The sequence below is a fragment of the Pezoporus occidentalis genome, unplaced genomic scaffold (genome assembly GCF_034315485.1).
Source record: "Pezoporus occidentalis ecotype Australia unplaced genomic scaffold, CSIRO_AGI_Poc_V1 ctg1, whole genome shotgun sequence".
Classification (NCBI taxonomy): Eukaryota; Metazoa; Chordata; class Aves; order Psittaciformes; family Psittacidae; genus Pezoporus; species Pezoporus occidentalis.
In genome coordinates this window covers 5,805,175-5,824,750 of record NW_026912778.1, presented here as the reverse complement: position 1 = coordinate 5,824,750, position 19,576 = coordinate 5,805,175, and the positions used below count along the sequence as shown (strand labels likewise).

Below are 19,576 nucleotides of genomic sequence, written 5' to 3'. Positions count from 1 at the left end.
CTTTATATGCAATGTATCAACGTAAGCAAATATTTCCCTTCAGTATTAAGATAAAAAAAAAACAAACAGACAAACCAAACTTTACTGAAAGACACAATTCCTCCAAGCTGTTCCACATATACTGGCACAATACCACAATCTCAGACTTAGAGATGGTACTTATGACACTTTACCATATTCAACACATCCCTGTTTTACCGTGAAGAGGAAGAATTTAACATTATTGAGGTGAGAGAAAAGAGAAAATGTTGCATAAAAAGTAAACTAAGTATGCAAAAGACTCTGGGATCCTATTGCTAGCACACAACAGAGCACAGAAATTATGAGGATCAGCACCCCTATAGGTACCAATTAAAGTTTAGAATGTGTCTTTAGCCTCCCTCATACACCAAGACATGCATTTATAATAGTAAAATGAATATTGTTACAGCTACACTTAGTCTATGGTGCTTGCCTTCCCAGAGTGCCACACCTCAAATTCATTGTTGAGCTGCAACACTGAACCTGTCTGGTATTTATTATTCTTTCTGGCTCACCAGAACACCCTCCGGCATCAAGTAACTCGTTCAAAGTCTCTTATCCCACAGCTTGATTTCCTATCAGCAGACTTTAACTTGCACATTTTTAGTTTGAATGACTTTTACTTAGAATGACTTTTATTAAAGTCATACAAAAAGTTGTTATCTAGGCAACTGTTTCTGACACTGAACAACATCAAATCCAAAAGAAAGATACAAATACATGGCAAAACAACTTCACTTCCCTACATCTTTCCAGCCTCCAGCAACTGCAAATTTGACATTGCAAGGCAGAGGTGCTGTCATTAGCCCTAATAGATTTTTCCTCCATGAATGTATTCAAACGTTTCTATAGCTATATAAGCTTTTAATATTCACAATCCCTGGTTCAGAAATCTCAACTGCTCAATAAAGTATTGTACGAAGCCCTGCCATTTGTTTTGAAGCTGGTACAGTACCTAATTTGATGCTATTATTTCTACTGAGAGAGTGAATGAAGTGATCCCTGCATATCTTTTCCACGTTACTCTCTTCTCAGATGCCTCTAACATATTATCAGTCCTTCCATCAGTCACTCAGCAATGAAGCCTTTACTTAATTTGGTCACCCTTGATAGGTACTCTTCCACCCTATCTGTGATGATCAGAATTGCACAAGAATTGCATATAGTATTTGAGAGTACACAATGAATTTACACAGTAGCCATAATAATGTTATCCTCTTTGAAATGAAAGTTAACACTTTCATAAAACTAATATAAGCATCAAGAGCTCCTTCTAGAGTAGCAATTACTACATCAAAAGTTATTGCTGTACATCTAAAACTAGGATTATTTATTTCCCCATATACATTATCTTATATTTATCCACATTTTACTTCAGAGGGCTAGACAAAGACAGAATTTTATGTAGAGAGATCTTTAGCTACAGCAGTAGAATTCTGCCTATATCCTATCCCAAATTTCCTTTTTTTTTTTTTCAACTCTTCCATTATATGAATTCTGTCCACTATAATGACTCTTGTAACCACTGGCTATCGAATCCACAGATCATCTGGTTATGCCTGTTTTTTAGGCATAGATCATCTTAGTTTTCAAGCACCCTGTAACTGCCTCAGACTAATAACAATCCCAAACCACAAAAGCGTTTTTATTTTCCTTCCATAATTATTCTGAAGCAATTGGAATGAATCTTTCTGGTCTTGCTTCACTTTTTTTTTCTCCTCTTAAGGGGCTTAATGTTCAAGATCTGTTGATCTTTTGAGCATCTCAGTCACTCCCAAATCACTGTTCTACACTTAAAACTGGGTTTATTCCTCTTAGATGATTAATCAACCTCTGAACTAGATGAAATCATTTTTCTGGGGAGGTGTATATTCTGTTTATTTTAAGCAAAGTTCTATGCAGGTGCACTTTTCGGCTGTGACTGGAGTCAGTTTTCAGATCCTCTTCCAGAAGACGAATTTAACAAAAAACTACAACTGCAGCCTAAAGTTACTGGTAACAATAAGTTACTAAAGCTTCCATGGCACTGCCAAACATTTCAAGTCCAATGTTGTTCAAGGGTGGGCAATGCTAGTTTTATTGAGATGAGACTGCAACAAATTTCGTTACTGAGCTGACTTCTGCTTGTTTGTGTTTTAGGTTTGCAGTGTTAACTGCCCATAATGTTAGAATCAGGACAGCTTTGCACAGAAAGGCAGACTACATTAAAATGTAGATGTATTTGGGATGTGAAAAAACACATCCCTGAATTTTGAAAAATATGAATTAAGCCCTCATTCCAGTTCAGTTCTAAAGCAGGACACAGCAAGTAACACTTTCCACTTCTAGAGGAAAATATATAGAAAGTTATCTGTGCAATAATTTAGGACGTGAATTTTACAAGAAAAAAATGAAATGCACTGGTTTTACAAATTAAGTTTGGGAAATAATCTGCATTAAAGAATTTTTCCACCCTGCACCATAAATAAGAGTAATTTCCCACTTGTGTACTAAAGCTGTGAATAAAACACACCTCCTGCTCATGATTTTCAGTCTGGCATACCTCACAGACCACCTTAACAGCTACATCGCTTCACATTAAAATACTGCTTTATACCACACTCTGCCCTGCAAATGTGATTACCAGGCACTGATGCTGTTTGTGTCCACGTGGACATGGGGTACCATGGCAAAACCAAGGCCCTCCTCTCCACATGCACTACTGTTCCTCTGATATTCTCTGCAAAGCCTGCCTCCAGCTACAGACATCAAAAGCAAAGCAAAGCATTGGGAAGTGAAGTAAGGTAGCCCCACTAAGAATCTTCCCTTGGTTTTGGTAGGAGCTCAAAGAGCATCACCAAGCTACAGTTCCCACACCAAAACATCCCGAAGTGCTCAGTCCTTTCAAACTTCAGGCTGCAAAGGAAGACAGACTTTTGCCCAAGTACAGGTGTAGCAGCATGGATCTGTTAAAACTGGAGGGATACAGAAGGTGCACTGACACCATAAGCAGCACCCACACCTCATTAAGTTTTCCCTTTATATCAAAAAAGCAAGCTTGGTTTTTCAGAGCACTAGTACAAAAAGATGACCATATGTAAAACAAAAGAAAAGATTACAGAGTCTCCTCTCAAGAAGGAGCCTCAGTTTGCTACATAAAAATATAAAGTATGCTTTATTCACACATTTTCAATTCACTACAACATTAAAAGCCCACAGGTCATGTTTGTACAATGCACTTAACATAAAACTAAGAGCTTACTGCAACCAAAATAAAAAATTCCTCGCTGGCAGTACTTCAATAATTGACCTAGCCCAGGGTCATTTTAAAACAGTTTAAATGCATCATTAATCCAGAATATTCCAAAGCAGCTCTACTAATATGCTGTAATAAATTAGAATAGAGAAGCAAGGTTGTAGTTAGCATGCATTAAAAAAAAAATAATAATATGATAACAAGATATGCCAGAGATGCAGATTAGAGCAACATGAAAGAGAAAATATAGGAAACATGGTAACAACATGACTTCGAAGTTCCAGAGATATATTCAATGTGATGTATTTCCTTAATTTTCTTGGGGCCATACGTTTTTGTTTTTTTTCATAGAATCATAGAATAGTTAGGGTTGGAAAGGACCTTAAGATCATCAAATCCCAACCCCCCTGCCATGGGCAGGGACACCTCACATTAAACCATATCACCCAAGGCTTCATCCAACCTGGCCTTGAACACTGCCAGATGGAGCATTCACAACCTCCCTGAGCAACCCATTCCACTGCCTCACCACCCTAACAGCAAAGAATTTCCTCCTCATATCCAATCTATTCCCCTGTTTAAGTTTGAGCCCATTACCCCTTGTCCTATCACTACAGTCCCTAATGAAGAGTCCCTCCCCAGCATCCCTACAGGCCCCCTTCAGACACTGGAAGGCTGCTATGAGGTCTCCACGCAGCCTTCTCTTCTCCAGGCTGAACAGCCCCAGCTTTCTCATCCTGTCTTCATACAGGAGGTGCTCCAGTCCCCTGATCATCCTCATGGCCCTCCTCTGGACTTCTTCCAACAGTTCCATGTTCTTTTTATGTTTACGTTTCCTTCCTGTCACTTCCATCCTAACGCTCTGAAGCTCCTTCTCACTCTCCATTGTCACTAAAAGAGCGTAGCTGGTATCTCTAATAACCAGATCAGTAAATTGCAGGTTACTCTGCAACACGAAGAGGGCTGCTAAATGGAAGAGAAGTTCAGTTGGTTGATTATTTTATGCCAGAAGAAAAGCAGGTTACAAAGTATATTGTAAAGACTGCAGCCTTAGGCAAGTATTTTTGGAACAAACCTGTGTATGGCTTCCTAAAGAAATCTATATGGGAGTCCATTGTCTAAATTGTAGAAACGACTAACAGGAAAACATATTTGGAAGACTTAGAAGCAGGGAGTGAAAAAAAGTTCAGTAGATCATCTAAAGTTATCACTGTTCAAAATCCGATCATAAAGCCAGGCCACATACAATCTGTGCCTAAGGAGGGAGGAGAGGGGGAAAAAATACATAAATCCACATTTATTAAAAAAAAAAAACAAAAACAAATAAAAACCAACTAAACGACAACAAAGGAAAAACAACTGGAAAATGCAAAGATACTGCAGATTGTACTGAATTTATACCCATAAGCACATGCTTTTGCACACTGTCTCTCACAAAACTGTTCCATTCCTGGTAAGATTGTTAGGACATGTTACATTACAAAAAATAAACTGTTTCCCTATAGGAAGCAGATGGTCTCCTCACCTCCTCCTGCCCATAAACATACATATGCTATGCATGTGTGTACATATGTGTGCACATATATATAAAAATACAGGGAAAAGCTCAAAGCCCACACTAATAACCATTTCTGATGAATTTATTCTACTAACCATTTCTTTAATATGCATTGAGTCTCAATTAACTGAATTTTACCTTTAGACTTAATTCAGTGAGATTTTACCGTCATAAGTCACAGAACAAAGTTTACTACAACACAAGAAAAAGCAAGTTTTTCCAAGACATCCATCTGAAGAGGTTACAATGTGTACAGGCAGTAAATACACTCGTCTTGGGCTTGATATCCTGTGTTCATTTGTCATGCACATTCATTCCAGATGCAGAAGCAGGCTGCTGCTTAGCATGATGCCATCCCCATTTCCCTTCTCCCAATATAAGATACAATTTTTCTTCATTGCTTCTGAAGCAGACATCTGTTGTGCGTCTTGAGCATTTCAAGACAAATTTCTCTCTTGCTTGCACTGAAGTTGCTTCAATGAAAACACCTTTATCTTCACCAACTGCACTATAACTCTGTGTGGGGTCAGCACATGAACTGCAGCCCTTGGAAATTCTGAATAGTAATTTGCTGAGATACCACTCAGATTTATAAAACACCTCATGTTAATAACAACTCTTTGTCAAGCAGTTTCTCTCTATGCTTCGTGTATGGATGGTTTAAATGATGTCTCTGCATCTCTACTGCTCTTGCTGCATCTTTTCCTCACAAAATGAGAAGACAGAGAAGATGGGGAAAGATAAGATAGCGGACTGTGTTTCCAGTCAGATTTATTTCCCACCCTGCTGCAGCTTTGCTGCTTTCCTGGATGGAGCTCCAGAGATTCCCTGCCCTCCTCTGCAGCCCCTACTGCACACATTGCATGTTTGTCTGCAGCTCTTAAGGTGGCATCTTTCAATTTTGTTTTAAATTGCATAAGTAGAGGCAGCTGGTGGAGGTGAAGGCAATTTCACTTTCATGTTAGCAAAGCATAGGCTAATATGTATGTTCTGGCTGTGTCTCCGTTGGGCTTGTATTTCCTAAATGGATTACTTAAGGAAAAATGGAGAGATAAAACTACTCTTCCCTCAGACCACTATACAGATCAAGAAGTAATATAGATCAAAATAAAATCTGACCATCATTAGGAGGAGACAATTGGAGAAATTCCCACTGCTTCACCATCACTGGGAATTATGTCAAGGATGCCCTTATGATTTAAAAGATTTTATCTGATGTGAAACCCAGGTTAAATATACTGCATGAATATTTTGCTGTGAGGCTTTTGCATGTCATTTTTCAGTTTTCTGCTAATTTTTATAGCCATCCCAAGTACTTTTTATGTTCATGGTATGCTGCATTTCTAACAATTTTGTAACTTTAGTGGAGAATTTGTTACTTAATGTCATAAAAGTTCTGGATTTACATTTTTATACTGGTGTTATAATTGCAAAATTTGATCAGCAATTTGACTGTCACTTTAGTTTATGTTGAGCAATTCTGGAAAAACAACATCCGTTCAAGCCTGTCATTTGTTTTGTATCCATATCAAATGCCACTTAAAATGTAGTCATTTATCAGAGCCTGAAATATAGCAATATATTTCTTGTAGGATGGCACTGATATGTCTTTTCATGCATTCCCCATGCTAATGTGAAACTACCACTCTGTAAAAAAAGCAATCTAAAAATTTCCAAGATTCATCCCAATATAATAATCTACCCAGCAATCAAGTGAGATATCAAAAACATTAAAGAAACTGAAATGTGTTTTTTCTAAAAAAACAAAAAAGGCAAATAAAAAGGAGAGAAAGAGGCAAGACACTGAGGTGTGCTGCTATGTTGAAAATAAGGCAGCTTTCCCCATTGAAGCGCCACAGTAGGTGTTTTGCCTCTCAGATAAAAAATAGATACAAAAAAAGTCAACAATTGCATTAAGCCATGTATTACATTCTGTGCGAGACAGATTATTTAGAGATGACAAACCACTGAAGGATACTGCTTCAGCACAAGATCTGATACAATTTACAGTCTCTTCTGGAGTTACCTGTCTCTGGCTAACTACTGCTACACCTGTGCAGGCTTTGCCAGGGACTGGCAAAATTTGCCAAGGGTATATTTAATCTGTGCAGAAGAGAGATTTCAGTTGCAGGTATCTGTTGGAGGAGATAAACTTGTGGGTGGGAATATCTCAAACCTCAGAAGACCACATGCACTTGTTTGACTTTGCCTTCCTTGAGGCAACCATGTAAAGCTTCAGGAGCATTACCTCAATGTTACATTACAAGCACAATTTGTAGTCCACGGATTGGATGACAAAACAGAAAGCAAACTGCCTGTGACAGACAATTATGTTATCTAAAGCAAAATTAGAAGATTTTAATCACAATGAGAAAAAAAAACATTATGGATAAAATACTTATCTCATGCTACAGAAGTTGTTAACATTGCAGAAATACATGTGCAGGGCCTATATTTCCCAGACATTGGCTCTGAACACAGAGACAGAGAGCCCTTATTCTTCCCCATCCTCATCTATAAACAGAACTTGTCACCAGCTGGCTATAAAATGTTCTTCCTTGTTCTAAACATTTGTTTGCACTCTCCTAGTACTTAATCTATGGAAACCTATTTTCAGAGAGCAACAGTAAGTAAACAGGCTAAAATTTTCTGAATAAACTCATATATTATTCTACTTTAAGTACAAGTATGAAAAATAATGCTTCTTGAAGCAAATGAGCACCTTAAGTTAGTCTGATAAATCTACACTTACACAGTTCAGTGAGCAATCCAATTTCTAAAACACCCTGTATCAACACTGGTGTCCTAACCAAATTCTAGTTCAGATAATTACTCTGTCTAGCTAAATGCCTTAGCAGTACCCCATCCTGTCATAAACTGCTGTATAGCACAGAATTAAACTGGTACACCACCGCTGCACCTTAAGCACAGAATCAATGGTTTGTTGCTGATTAATAAAATATTAAAATTGTATGGGCCAGATTTTCTAGCCTACTATGTCCAACACAAATAAAAACCCAAACAACGTGAAGAAACTGCACCGGACATGGTAACTTTTAGCTTGCACAAACCTAACAGATGTTTCAGAGCACTGCATGCTCATTGCGCTGCTAGAAAGCACCAATTCCCAAAATTCTTGTTGCTACAGCTCTCACGGGAGTTACTGTTCACATGGCTCTGAAGAAGATATGCAAATACTCTTCAACTACTTCAGGGAAAAGTCTGGCAGATAGGCTTAAACTGTTGTGGAGGTGTTTTCAGATGATCCAGTGAAGCATCTGGCAAATGCTGTTATGTTCTGTCACCAGAAATTTGGCTGAAAAATTCAGGCATTGGATGGTAACCAACAGCTGGAGGTGACAGGAGTAAAGGGATGCTGTAGCTGCCTGTTAAATCCACATGTGGCTAGATGAAAGCCTTGTAATTCAGCTAGTGGCTGCTTCCTAAACTAAGGGACAGAGGTCTTCACTAAACAGGGTCTGACCAGGAAAAAGAGGTGATAGGAAACTCCTCTGAACAAGATCTGCCACGAGATCTTAGAATGGCAGCGTAAGATAACAACGTGCCTGTGAAACACCACACTGAACAAATACATGGCAGCTCTGACCCTGCAGAGTACAAACATCCCGAAAAGCAGCCTGCATATTTCTATGTCAGCTGCGCATACACCTCATCATTTTTATTCCTACAATTCTCTTCATATACTGCTATTAGTTTGCTAATTAAATAGCTGACTTGAATCTCCAGGTGTTTGCATCATTGCTGTGAAGAAAGATTTGTGCAAATTCTGGAAATAAAGGTGAAGAATTTGAAAGAGAAGCATGCAGTCCTGTTAAATTTCTGCAACAGATTTTCTTCCTCTCCTTTACCACTTGAGTAAGCCTCCTGAGCTAAGTCTCTCCTATAGTGGGTTTGTTTTTTTGGTTTGTGGGGGTTTTCATAAAGAAAAAAGAAAAGATTGTTCTGTTGAAGACATATTTGAGAAAGACTACCAGCCAAGCCCATCACACAGTGAAACTCCTCCAAATACAACTATTGTCAAAACCGGTTTGAAACAATAGAGCCTGACCTGGAATTCTCAGAAAGGAGCTGGTTCAGCAGGTTGACAACTCATAATAAATCCTTTTCACATTTTAAAGAAATGCTAAAAATCTTGAACTACTATTTCTTTCAATCAGTGCAATTTGGTCTCTTGACAGTGAGGGCCATTTACGATAGATGTAGGGTTTTTAGCTTGGGATTCCTGAGCTGCATTTCATTTAACTTGTCAACCTCCAAGTTAATTTTTTTCAGCCTTATTTAAAGTAACCAAACATGTCTGCTCCCAGCCACGATCCATCAAAATAGTCAGCATACACTCAGCTTTGACGAAGTCAGTTGCTATAATTGTGTTATCAGCATATTGCTAGACAAAGACCCTAAATTACTTATTTGAACATTAGAAAAAAAATAAAAGATTAATTGTTCTTTCTTCTATATGTGAACAGACACCTGCCTACACACACAGTTACACCTCCAATGAATGGCATGTACAATGCAGTCTGGCTCCCAGCTGTGATGCACCTACTGTGGAAGTTCCTCTCACCCAAATCCAAGAGCTAAATTTCCTGCGCAGGGAGGTGGTGAAATTTAGGAAAGAAGTGAGCATCATGTCCCAGTGAAACAAAACAAAGCCCAGGTATGTCCCCCCCAAGTCAATGAGCAATCTTTCATCCCACTGCTTCTGTAAAACCATGGAGTCCCCTTCATTGCAGTGGCCTTTCTACAAGTCTCAGCATGCACAAAGGTTTCTTGACCTTGTGTTTTGATCTGGATGAATCTGAAGTGACTGTGCTCAAAAAAAAAAAAAAAAAAGGAAAAAAAAAGAAAAAAGTAACTACACACAATAATATTAGCCTAAATGCATTGCAAACACCAAGTAAAATTGAAAGAAAACTAAATATAGAAACCAGTCAATTTTATCCTCTAAGATATACTCTTCAGTAGCATTCCTGAAAATTGATAGGTATTAAATTAACCACAGGAGGGCTCCCTCTGGTATACTCAACACAACAGAAACATACTGTTAATTGCCAAAAATAATATTGTATCTTAAAAGTAACAAAGGTTTCAGACCTCAAACAATATTTTCCTCAGTAGGCTCCAATATATACAGGAGAATAAAATTATACATGAACAATTCAGATAAAGAAGTGAATTACAGAAGTGTTAACTGTATGACAGTTAAATGGCAAATGCAGATTGCTAATGCACTGCATTTTAAGGCACTAAGCTGTTTTGCCATTTCATGTATAGGGGCTTTTGAAGCTGACACACTGGCACAGCAATGAACAGGGCTGTAGAATAAAAGAGGATTGAACACACCAGGTCCCAGCTGCTGCTGTGAGGAGAAAAAAAATGAGGACCTGCTTGGAATAGCACATGCATAGAAACTGAGAAACTGAGCACAGAAATTGAGGCTTCATTCTATCAGTATTTTTTATGGTTGGCCATGCACTTGCCCCAAATAGTACAAATTAATGTCAGCACTAGTCAAGCAGCTGCTTTTGTAGACTTGGACCTGTTTGTCACTCTATTTAATTCTGTTAAACAAAACTCTCCCACCTCACAAGGCTGTGGTGAAAGCAAAGGGAAGGACACAAGACACTGGAAATAAATCCACAAGTAACTGACAGTGCGATCATAGGAAATAGGTGTCTCTGACCAAGTTTTGTTTCCAAGATGCAGCTTTTATGCAGCTCCAGAAACAGAGTCCACCAACCTTCACTGCCATCTATAGTGAGTAAACACAGTTAACTGTCCTGGAACAATTATGCTTATGAGAATCCATGTAATGAACAGTACGAAACAATGCACTCTGAGGTAAATTTAAATTTTCACTGCTTTCACAGACTTCAGAAACTAACAACTGTTTGCAAGACAGATTCCAGGCTGAAACCAGTTTCTGGATTCAGGAGCCAAAGTTAGTACTTTCACAGCCACCAGGCATGGAAGGTGGATTTTGTGCCTGTTTGTCAACTACAATACAGTCCCAAGATTTGTAAGAACTAAGTTCTCCTTATACAGAGGAGTCCATTTAAATCCATACCTCACATATCACAAGAGAAAGACCTAATCGTGGGGCTAACCAGACAGAAATACAGAATGCACAGGACAAGGGAAAGAGAGCATGACACTATTCCATGGAACAGTGCTTTCTCCTCACATCACAGCTATATTTTGGTCTTTTTTCTCAGCACCATGCATGCACCAAGATAAGGCGAGCCAACACCATTCTGCTCCTCTTGCAGAAGTACCTAAATCAGGAGGTTAAAGCAGCATGCCCCACTGCACCAAAGCATAAGGTAAATGAAGCCAGAAATCTACCTTCTTTCCTTACTTTACACATCACAAAGTATTTCAGTAATACATCTATGAATAAGTATTACAGTGTGTTTGTGACTAAGAGATGCTGCTGTTCAGTCCAATTTAAACTGAGGAGATTTGACACTGCGTAGCAGGGTGATGTCAACTGAATAAAAAAAGTACCAAATGGAGCTGAAATAAGGGTTACTTCACTAGATTGCTCTCTTTTCAGCCAACCACACAGGCATTCTATACAACTAGAAAGAAAGACACTTCACAACATTTTTTACCAAATACCTATATTACAGACACAGGAAAGCTGCTGCAAGAAATTTGGTTTTTTACACAACACCATTTTTCATATATTTAAAGTATATAAACAGACAGGGATAAAAGCCTTACTGCAGCCAAATAAAGTAGCACTAACTTTAGACAGCATCAGACAACCAGCTTTGGACTATGATTACATCCTGCTGGTTGTACTACATTGTTGCTTTTTCTCCACAGAAAAAAACCTCTGAAATTAAAAGTTTTATAAGTTTGCATCCAAACACCCTGGTCTTGGGATTTTATGAAAGTAAAAGATCAAACAGGACACTTGTATCACATATGTAACATTTCAGTGACAGAACCACAAACAAACAAAAAAAAAATCAAAGTTAAGCTAACTCTAAAAATTGTAATCAAAACTCAAGGACACCATAATGTGTTAAGAAATTTATAAGACTTTGTTAAAAAGGCAGTAAAAATACCCCATTCTATTCCCCTTATTCTCATAGCACAGCAAGGAAGACTGACTTACAAAGAAACAAACCAGAAATTGATTGTAATTTTTTCCCCTCATGTGTTTTGCTTTATTATCAAACTGTGTTTTATGGAGAGCTTGTTGCTTCATGCAACTCAAAACCTTAGTATCTGTACCCTTGAAGCTCCATCTTAAATAGTGTGATAAACCTAAAGTAAATAACATCTATCAAAATATAAAGGTCAGGCCTATCAAGCTCACAAGTGAAAACCTTAGGAAAATAGGATAGGTTAAAAAATGTAAGTTTGTATGAAACCCTCAGAGGCTGACAAATGCTTAGAGAATTAATGTATAGTGATCAAAATCATTAATGCGTCTGAAATCAGGGTTGTCAATACCATGTTCTCATCTTTTAATCTTTCCTAAAGCAGAGCTGCTCTGCTCAGACACAGAATTTGCACAATGACAAAAAAATACTCTTATGTAACTTATTGCAGCACTATTTTAAATAATAAAAAAGTCAACTTACTTTGTCTTATTAGACTTTCTAGATAGCACAAAAGAGAAGAAGTGCCCACCTCTAGGCACCGGGAATGACACGGTCCCCAGGGGACACTGTTCTACCATCGATAGAAACAGGCTATTTTTGCTCTGTGGACTGCTTTTGAACAGCTTCTTTGCTTACTGCTGTCAGGATATCAATGCCTCCTCCATCAGCCTACTACCCCTCCTTCGCTCCAGTGCTATAGCAAGCAGCTGAGGTGGTGGGAGAGGCTGACAGAACCCTCATTCACAGAGAAGTTTGGGGATATCTGCTTTAGCAATGAATTGGAAAGTTTAATTTATAACTAGACAGGAAACGAGAATTTCACCATGCCATCTCCTCAAAAAAACACCTGATGATCAATAACTTTAACTGGTCTTAAAACAAGATGGTACATTTATAAACATTACTGCCAATGTCAGAATACCACTAAATACACATTTTACTAATGAGGGCAAAACCAATTCAGCCTATGGCTAACTTACTAAAACCATTGACAGCTCTTCCTTTCTTCCATGGTCAGGATGTACCATAGCAGTCTGACTGGACACCACTGTCATGTGCTGACACTACATACACACCTACATAACCCAACACAAGAAAAGCCTTCTGCAGTTTCAGCAGAACTGACCTTTAAACTTGTGTTAAGTTACACTAAATATTGAGTAATTGAACACCTCAAGGGTAAAGAATGACTCTGTTGTGCTGGATTTCTTGCATCTCCTACTAACTTAAAAGGGGGAGAAAAGTCGTCATCTACTATGATACACTGTTTCTAATGAAGTCTTTTCTAGTATGATCTCATGCCTAGTCTTGAAAAAATGCACTCGCCATCTTCTTACAATTTCCTTTATATTTAAAGGAGTCAAAATTTGCATTTCAACCCTTGGTCCCTGTATGCATTTTGAGTTATAACATGCACATCAAAAGACAGAAGTACTGTAATTGCATTACTTCAACCTGCTAACCTCACTGGGTACTGACGTTGCCAACATGACTTCAATTCTGACAGTGATAACGGAATTACATTAGAGTCAGCTGTAAGGTTCAAAGTTTCATTGCTCATTTTTAATGTTTTATTCCCATTAGAGTCCCATTATACCTCAATCAATATTCAGATGGGGAGGAAAAAAAAAAGGGGGGGGGGGGGGGAGAAACTAGTGAAAAGCCCCCTTTGGAAAACTCAGGATTTAAAATTTGCTGAGGTCTCATTAGCAAGTCTCACTGGCCCTTCATGTATGCTCAGCTGATGATCTCCAAGGTTTGCTTCCACCATTTTATCCAGAACTTTTTCTTAAAAGAAGTGATTTCCCTTTCAGTGCTATTCAGTCATCCTCTACCTGCAGCCTTAAACATTAGAAATTTCATCTTATGTCATGGCATGTGTCTTTTAAATAGCCATACAACAAACATGGAAATCATTATTTGCATTGAATACCTTAGCTTTTCTAAATCATGAAGTAAATTAGAACCTGCAAAGACTACAGTATGTACCTTGTAAACTAATGACAGACACACATGATTGTGTATAATTTTCTTTCAGCAGAAATTACTTTCAACTAAAATCTAGCACCTGACACCTACTGCATTTTAAAACCCTTGGAAAGACAGAGTAAGCTCCAAGTTAAGAAGCTATCCCTAACTTCCTTCTGTAGTAATAAAGTATCTTCCATTCAGCATATCTCATTAAACAAAGTTACAGTACTTTGGAGGACTAACTTCTGTAATGGACAGCTATATTAACAAAGAATCAAATACATTATTGTACAGTTGAAACCACGGACTTAAATACATTTAGTATGGGGAAAGTGCACTATATACATGGGTGATGACCCTTGAAATTAAGACTACTAATACATTAAAATGATACATGATGCTGTCTAATACATGGTAACATGATGGCTACACAAGTGGTAAACAAGCTAAAAGATCAAACAATCCCATAATTTCTTACTAATGATCTATGAAATATTATATTTAAATTACACTGACAATTACAGTGCAGGAGCACAGCTCTGTTGGACAGAACAAATATAAGCTTTGGTAAATTACACGCAGGGTTTCAAAGCACTGTATCACAACTCCCTTAAACTAAACTTCGCTTAATGCGGTTCATACTGTGATTTATGAGCCATATATAAACCCAGCGAGTTGAAGAACTTCAGAAAAAACAGCTTATGTCAACTGCTGTTATTAATAATGATGATTGAGGAGAGTGTAAACTGGAAATATTTGAAAGTTCATTGTGACATCAGTCTGACAAGGAGTTACACACAGCGCAGCTGGATCAGGTCACATTAGCAACATTCGAAGAGAAAACGACTGTCAGTCACTTCTGCCGAGTTTTCAATAGAAAGGAGGAGGAAACAAAAAATCTAGGCGGTTCGTTACCTAGATGGACCCCAAGCCGTTTTAGCGGACATTCAGCCACACATCAGTTTAAGGATTACAGACAGGCAAACAAACAAAAGTTCCGACAGAAGCTCCACTTCTCGTAACGGTAATTAGAGCCCAGCGTCACCCTGGGCTAGCCACAGAAGCATGCAAAACCCCACGTCCTCCTAATTTCACAGCGGTTCCGCGGACTGCTCACCCTCACCCCTTGCCCTGCCCGGGGAAACCCAACCCGCCAGACTCATTTGTTCGCCCGCAACTTTCCCTCTTCAGCGCGGAGGCTGGGCGAGCACATGTGCTGTGCTGTGCTCCGCTCCGCGCCGGCGGCCGCCGCGCCCCAAACCCTCCTGCCGGTGCCGGGCCCCGCTCAGCCCCGGAGAGGGGGAACGGGGACCGCGCCCCGGGAGGCGGCAGCCCGCCAGCCGCCCAGAGCAGCGGAGCTCCGCAGGGCAGCGCTTCTGGGCAGCTTCGCACCCACCTGCGGTTCGGCGGGATCCGCGGGCTTCACCAGGTGCTTCTCCTTGTAGAGAGACCAGAGGCCGATGTCGGGCAAGAAAATCAGCGCCGCGGTGAAGAGCAGCGTCATTTGCAGAAACCTCTTCTGTTTCCTCTTCATGGCCAAAGCCGGTCTGCTCTGGTGGCGGCGGCGGCGGCAGCAGCAACTACCCCAGCACCACGGGGCCAGGTCCTTCCCTCCCCGCTGTCCCTCGGAAAGGCCCGGCGCCGCGGAGAAACTTCGCCCGCCCGCCTCACTCCCGCCCGCCCCGTGCCCGGGCGGGGCCGCCCCCCGCGGCGGCGGCAGCGGGGCCGAAGCTGGCGGCCGCTCCCCCCGCCCCGGAGCGGCGCTGCGCGGAGGCAGTGCCGCTCCCGGGGGAGCTCAGAGATCCAGCAGCGCAAGGAGCGGCAAACAGCCCGGCGCACAGGGGGAGGAAGGCAAAAAAAAACCCCAAAATATTTCAAAGGATGTAAAACAAAAACCCCCAACCAGAGTGCAGCGAACTGCGTTGGCTCGGGAGGGCGCCCCCTCCTCCCAGCTCCGCAGGAGCGGTAGCGCTGCGCGGAACCCCCACGGCTCGCCGCGCCCGCTCGCCTCACGTCCCCCTGCCTGACCGGGCCTGGGGTGGGGGGGCGCGGCATCATGAGCTCATCACGCGCAATTTGCTAAGCAGGAGTATACATACTAACAATAAAAATAAAGAAAGAAAGCGCGGAGCGCAGATGCCGGAGCCGCGGTACGGAGCGACTCTCCGCGACGGGCAAGGGGGGACGGCCCCGCGACCCCCGCCACCACGAGTGCCGCCTGGCCGGGCCAGGGGCGGACAGCACCTGTCTCGCTCCGCCGCGTCCCCTTATCCCTGCCGCCCCATGGGTGCCCTCCGCCGGCTCCGCGTCGTTCCGCCCCGGCCGGCTATGCGGCGGCGTGGGGACCGCGGGCCGGAGCCTGGCGGCGCCACGGCCGTGGCCGCCGCGCACCGCGAACGGGGCTTGCAATTCTCGTTCCGGTCCGTCCTCCCCGGCGCTACGTGAAACGCGTGGGGAACCGCGCTGAGAGCCCGCGAGCGGCTCCTGGCCCGCGGACCCGGCCCGCTGCTCCAGGAAGTGCCGGGGCGCTCACCCGCCGGGGGTCCCTGGGCTCCCCCCGCAGTGCCGCTTCTGCCAAGCCCGCCAGGCTATCAGCCCGAGTAGCCCCTGCCCTCCCCGCACCGCACCGCGGGGCTGAGGGCACCCACGCCTTGGGAGCAGCACAGGGAGAAGGAGATGTTCAAAGCCATGTCGCTGCGGCTGTCCGTTCTACCCCCGCTCTACCCTGTTGCATCAGACCCGTTTGGGCTCCTGGTCCGAGTTCAGCTGCTTGTTGACGGCGTGGTGCAATTACCCTTTCGTCTCAAACTGTATCTTCTCAGCAAAACAGGACACATACATAGGTTAAGCTTATTGGGACCTGGTGCCCTTTCAGCTTTGTCACATCAAACAGAAGGAAAATATGTACCAGATGTAGTATTAATCTTTCTAGAATCAACATTGAAAAATAAAGGTGTGTCTAACTTCATTTTTTCCTGCCCTGCATATAAAAAGCTATAACTTCAACTACAGTCCTTGTTTCTGTTGGTGGCTAAAATATTCCTAAATGTCAAGGTCTAAATCCTGCAGTGAGAATCCTCTTTCTGTAACTAACGTGCACCTCTAGAAATTGTGAGTAGTCCTGTCCTTTTTCATAGGTGAGATAGATCTTGCCCATCCACAGAACTGTCTTGTGCAGAAAGCATTTCCTACCCATGCACAAAACAGTAAAAGAGGCAGTTAAAGGTTATTTTTAGGAGAGTAGCTGGAGATAAAGGAAAGCTTGTGGGAGGAACAGAACTCTGAACACTGAAGGTGGGGTGGGAGGAAACAGCATAATGCTCTTCACATAAAAACAGGACTTGAAGGGACCTTGCAAGGCCAACTCCTCCATGGCTCTGCCCCAAGGCACAATCAGATACATCTATGCCATTCTTGACATGTGTTTGTCTAACCCATTCTGAAGTCCTCCAGAGATAGCACCACTACAGCCTCCTCAGGCAATCTGTTCTGACTTGCAGTTACAAACTTTTCCTTAATGTTTAACCTGAAACTTCCTTGCTGTGATTTCAGAGTATTACATTAGTATTACAGACAGCAAGCACAGTACTCCACTCGGTCTTTACACAGTTGAAGTCTGCTTCCAGATACTGTTCCATATGTACTCTGGGACATCTGAAATGCTGACGTCTCTTACGGCTTTCATCAGGACTGTCTTCAACTGATTTGTATCTTTCTCGAAGTGCAATGGCTAAGGCTGGATGTAATATGCTACTTGAGTCCTCATAAGTGTTTATAAGAAAAGAAGGATAACTGTGCATGTGTGACAGTGCATATCCTTTTTCCATGCTTCCATGTGTAATGCTAGCTTTGGTCTTAAAAGCAGTAGGCTGTTGACTAATGACCATTCTGTGGTACAATTTAAGCTCTGGTTGGTTTCATTTCCCTCGAATTAACTACTTTGTAGTTCATTGTTCCTATTTCTATCTGCTGAATACTTCTCCCTTTGGCTCTGTCTCTATTAAATATCTTTTTTTCCCCCCCATAATATTTATTGTTTTTCAAAATCACTTTGAATTTAAGGCTATCTTCCACTGTCATATACAAACCTAATAAATGATTTCTATGCTGTAGTCCAGATTGTTAGCAAGAGCTTTAGCATGTTCAGATGCAGGACAGATCCTTGCAGAGCTCTTCAAAATGTATCCTCCCACACTTGAGAGTAAGCCATTGATACTTTACTATCTCTGTAGTTTCCAGCTTTGCACTTACCCTGATGGTTGTAAGACCTACATAAAGTAACCTTGCTTAGAAAAGTGTCATGTGCAATGCTTTGCTTGATTGTCTTAGCGACAAAGGGTATACATCATTGTTTTCTTTTCACCACTGCCATGCTATAAGGGTGTCATGGAACATCACCAAAAAGGCTATGCAAGTAGTTACACTTTTTGATTATTGCAGCTAACCAAGAGGATATGCAGTTCAACCAAATTTTTAAAATTTGGGTTGTATTTAAGAGTTGAATCCACCAAAATATTAGAATTGACAAAACCAAAGGGCACTGATGTTGTCAGAAATTCTACTTACATTTTTAGCTCAGCATCCAGGGTTAGGAAACCTACCCAGCATATAGAAGATTTTGATTCAGCTGCATTTTTGTCTGAAGGGATTCAGCCCTGATGTTCTTCCACTCAGTGCAAGAAGCATAATAGCTAGAACCATGCTAAGTATAGAAATGATTGCTATGAGATCATATAATAATTCTATAGAAAAAAGTAGGACTACTGGCAGGAAAGATTTAGGAGATGTTGATACTGAAACTCCACAGCATGCTGGTTAAGTCCCTCTCCAGAGGTTGAAGTGAATGCAGACATTCACTCTCAGGAGATGAAATACGGTTTAATTTCCTGAATCCTGGGAATGATTTTGTGGTAAGGGTCATTGTCCACAACTGGCAAATTCAGGTCTGCTTTGTAAAGAATAAGGGCACATTTTCCAGCAAATAATTTTTTCTCACAGTCATGAGCCACCCAGCCCAAATAAGAATTGCTGAATTCTTAGGATGCTAAGCTAGTTTAAAGGAAAGAAAAAATAAAAAAGAAGTACATCACTGTCCTGTGAGTTAAAAACTGAAAGCACACATCAAGGCATGTGGCAATAACATATGCTTGCCCTAGAAGAACTTGTAGGGGAGCTGCAGAATATACAGTTTCTTCAGTGGGAATACATTCCAATCTTCAAATAAATATTTGCTCAATCTCAAGCCGTACATGAGAAAGAACGAAAGAGGTGTATTCTGAAACAATGCACACCTTGGCACCACAATTTAGTGTATTTGGGACATACTTTCATTTCTCTTCTACATGTCATACTAAGCCAAAAGTTCTATCAAGACTTCTGATATGACTGTAGGGCAGAAAATCAGAGCAGAGTGCAAAACAACCTAGCAGGCAGGAGAGCTGCTAGGGAGGAAGACTACAGAAGCTATTCAGCCACACATTTCAAACCTGGAAGCTGAACTCAGCCTGTGAGGAACATTGCTTTGAGATCACAGCTATACTCAAAAGAGACTCCAGCTCATGCCTAATCAATACCCTTCATGCAGGAAAGCCACTATTCAGTTCATATATTGCAGGAGCCAAACTGCTCTCACATGAAAGATAGAGTACCCAA

At 41.2% G+C, this 19,576-nt stretch overlaps 1 protein-coding gene across 1 annotated transcript in view; it reads right to left on the bottom strand.

The window, feature by feature from the left end:
• GALNTL6 (polypeptide N-acetylgalactosaminyltransferase like 6) overlaps positions 1-15,626 on the bottom strand; it is a 471,163-nt gene extending 455,537 nt beyond the window's left edge. The window contains exon 1 of the mRNA XM_062622433.1: positions 15,321-15,626. Coding sequence (XP_062478417.1) covers positions 15,321-15,458 — 138 coding nt within the window. The 5' untranslated portion in view covers positions 15,459-15,626. The remainder of the gene's footprint in view (positions 1-15,320) is intronic.
• Between the last annotated feature and the right edge of the window lie 3,950 nt (positions 15,627-19,576).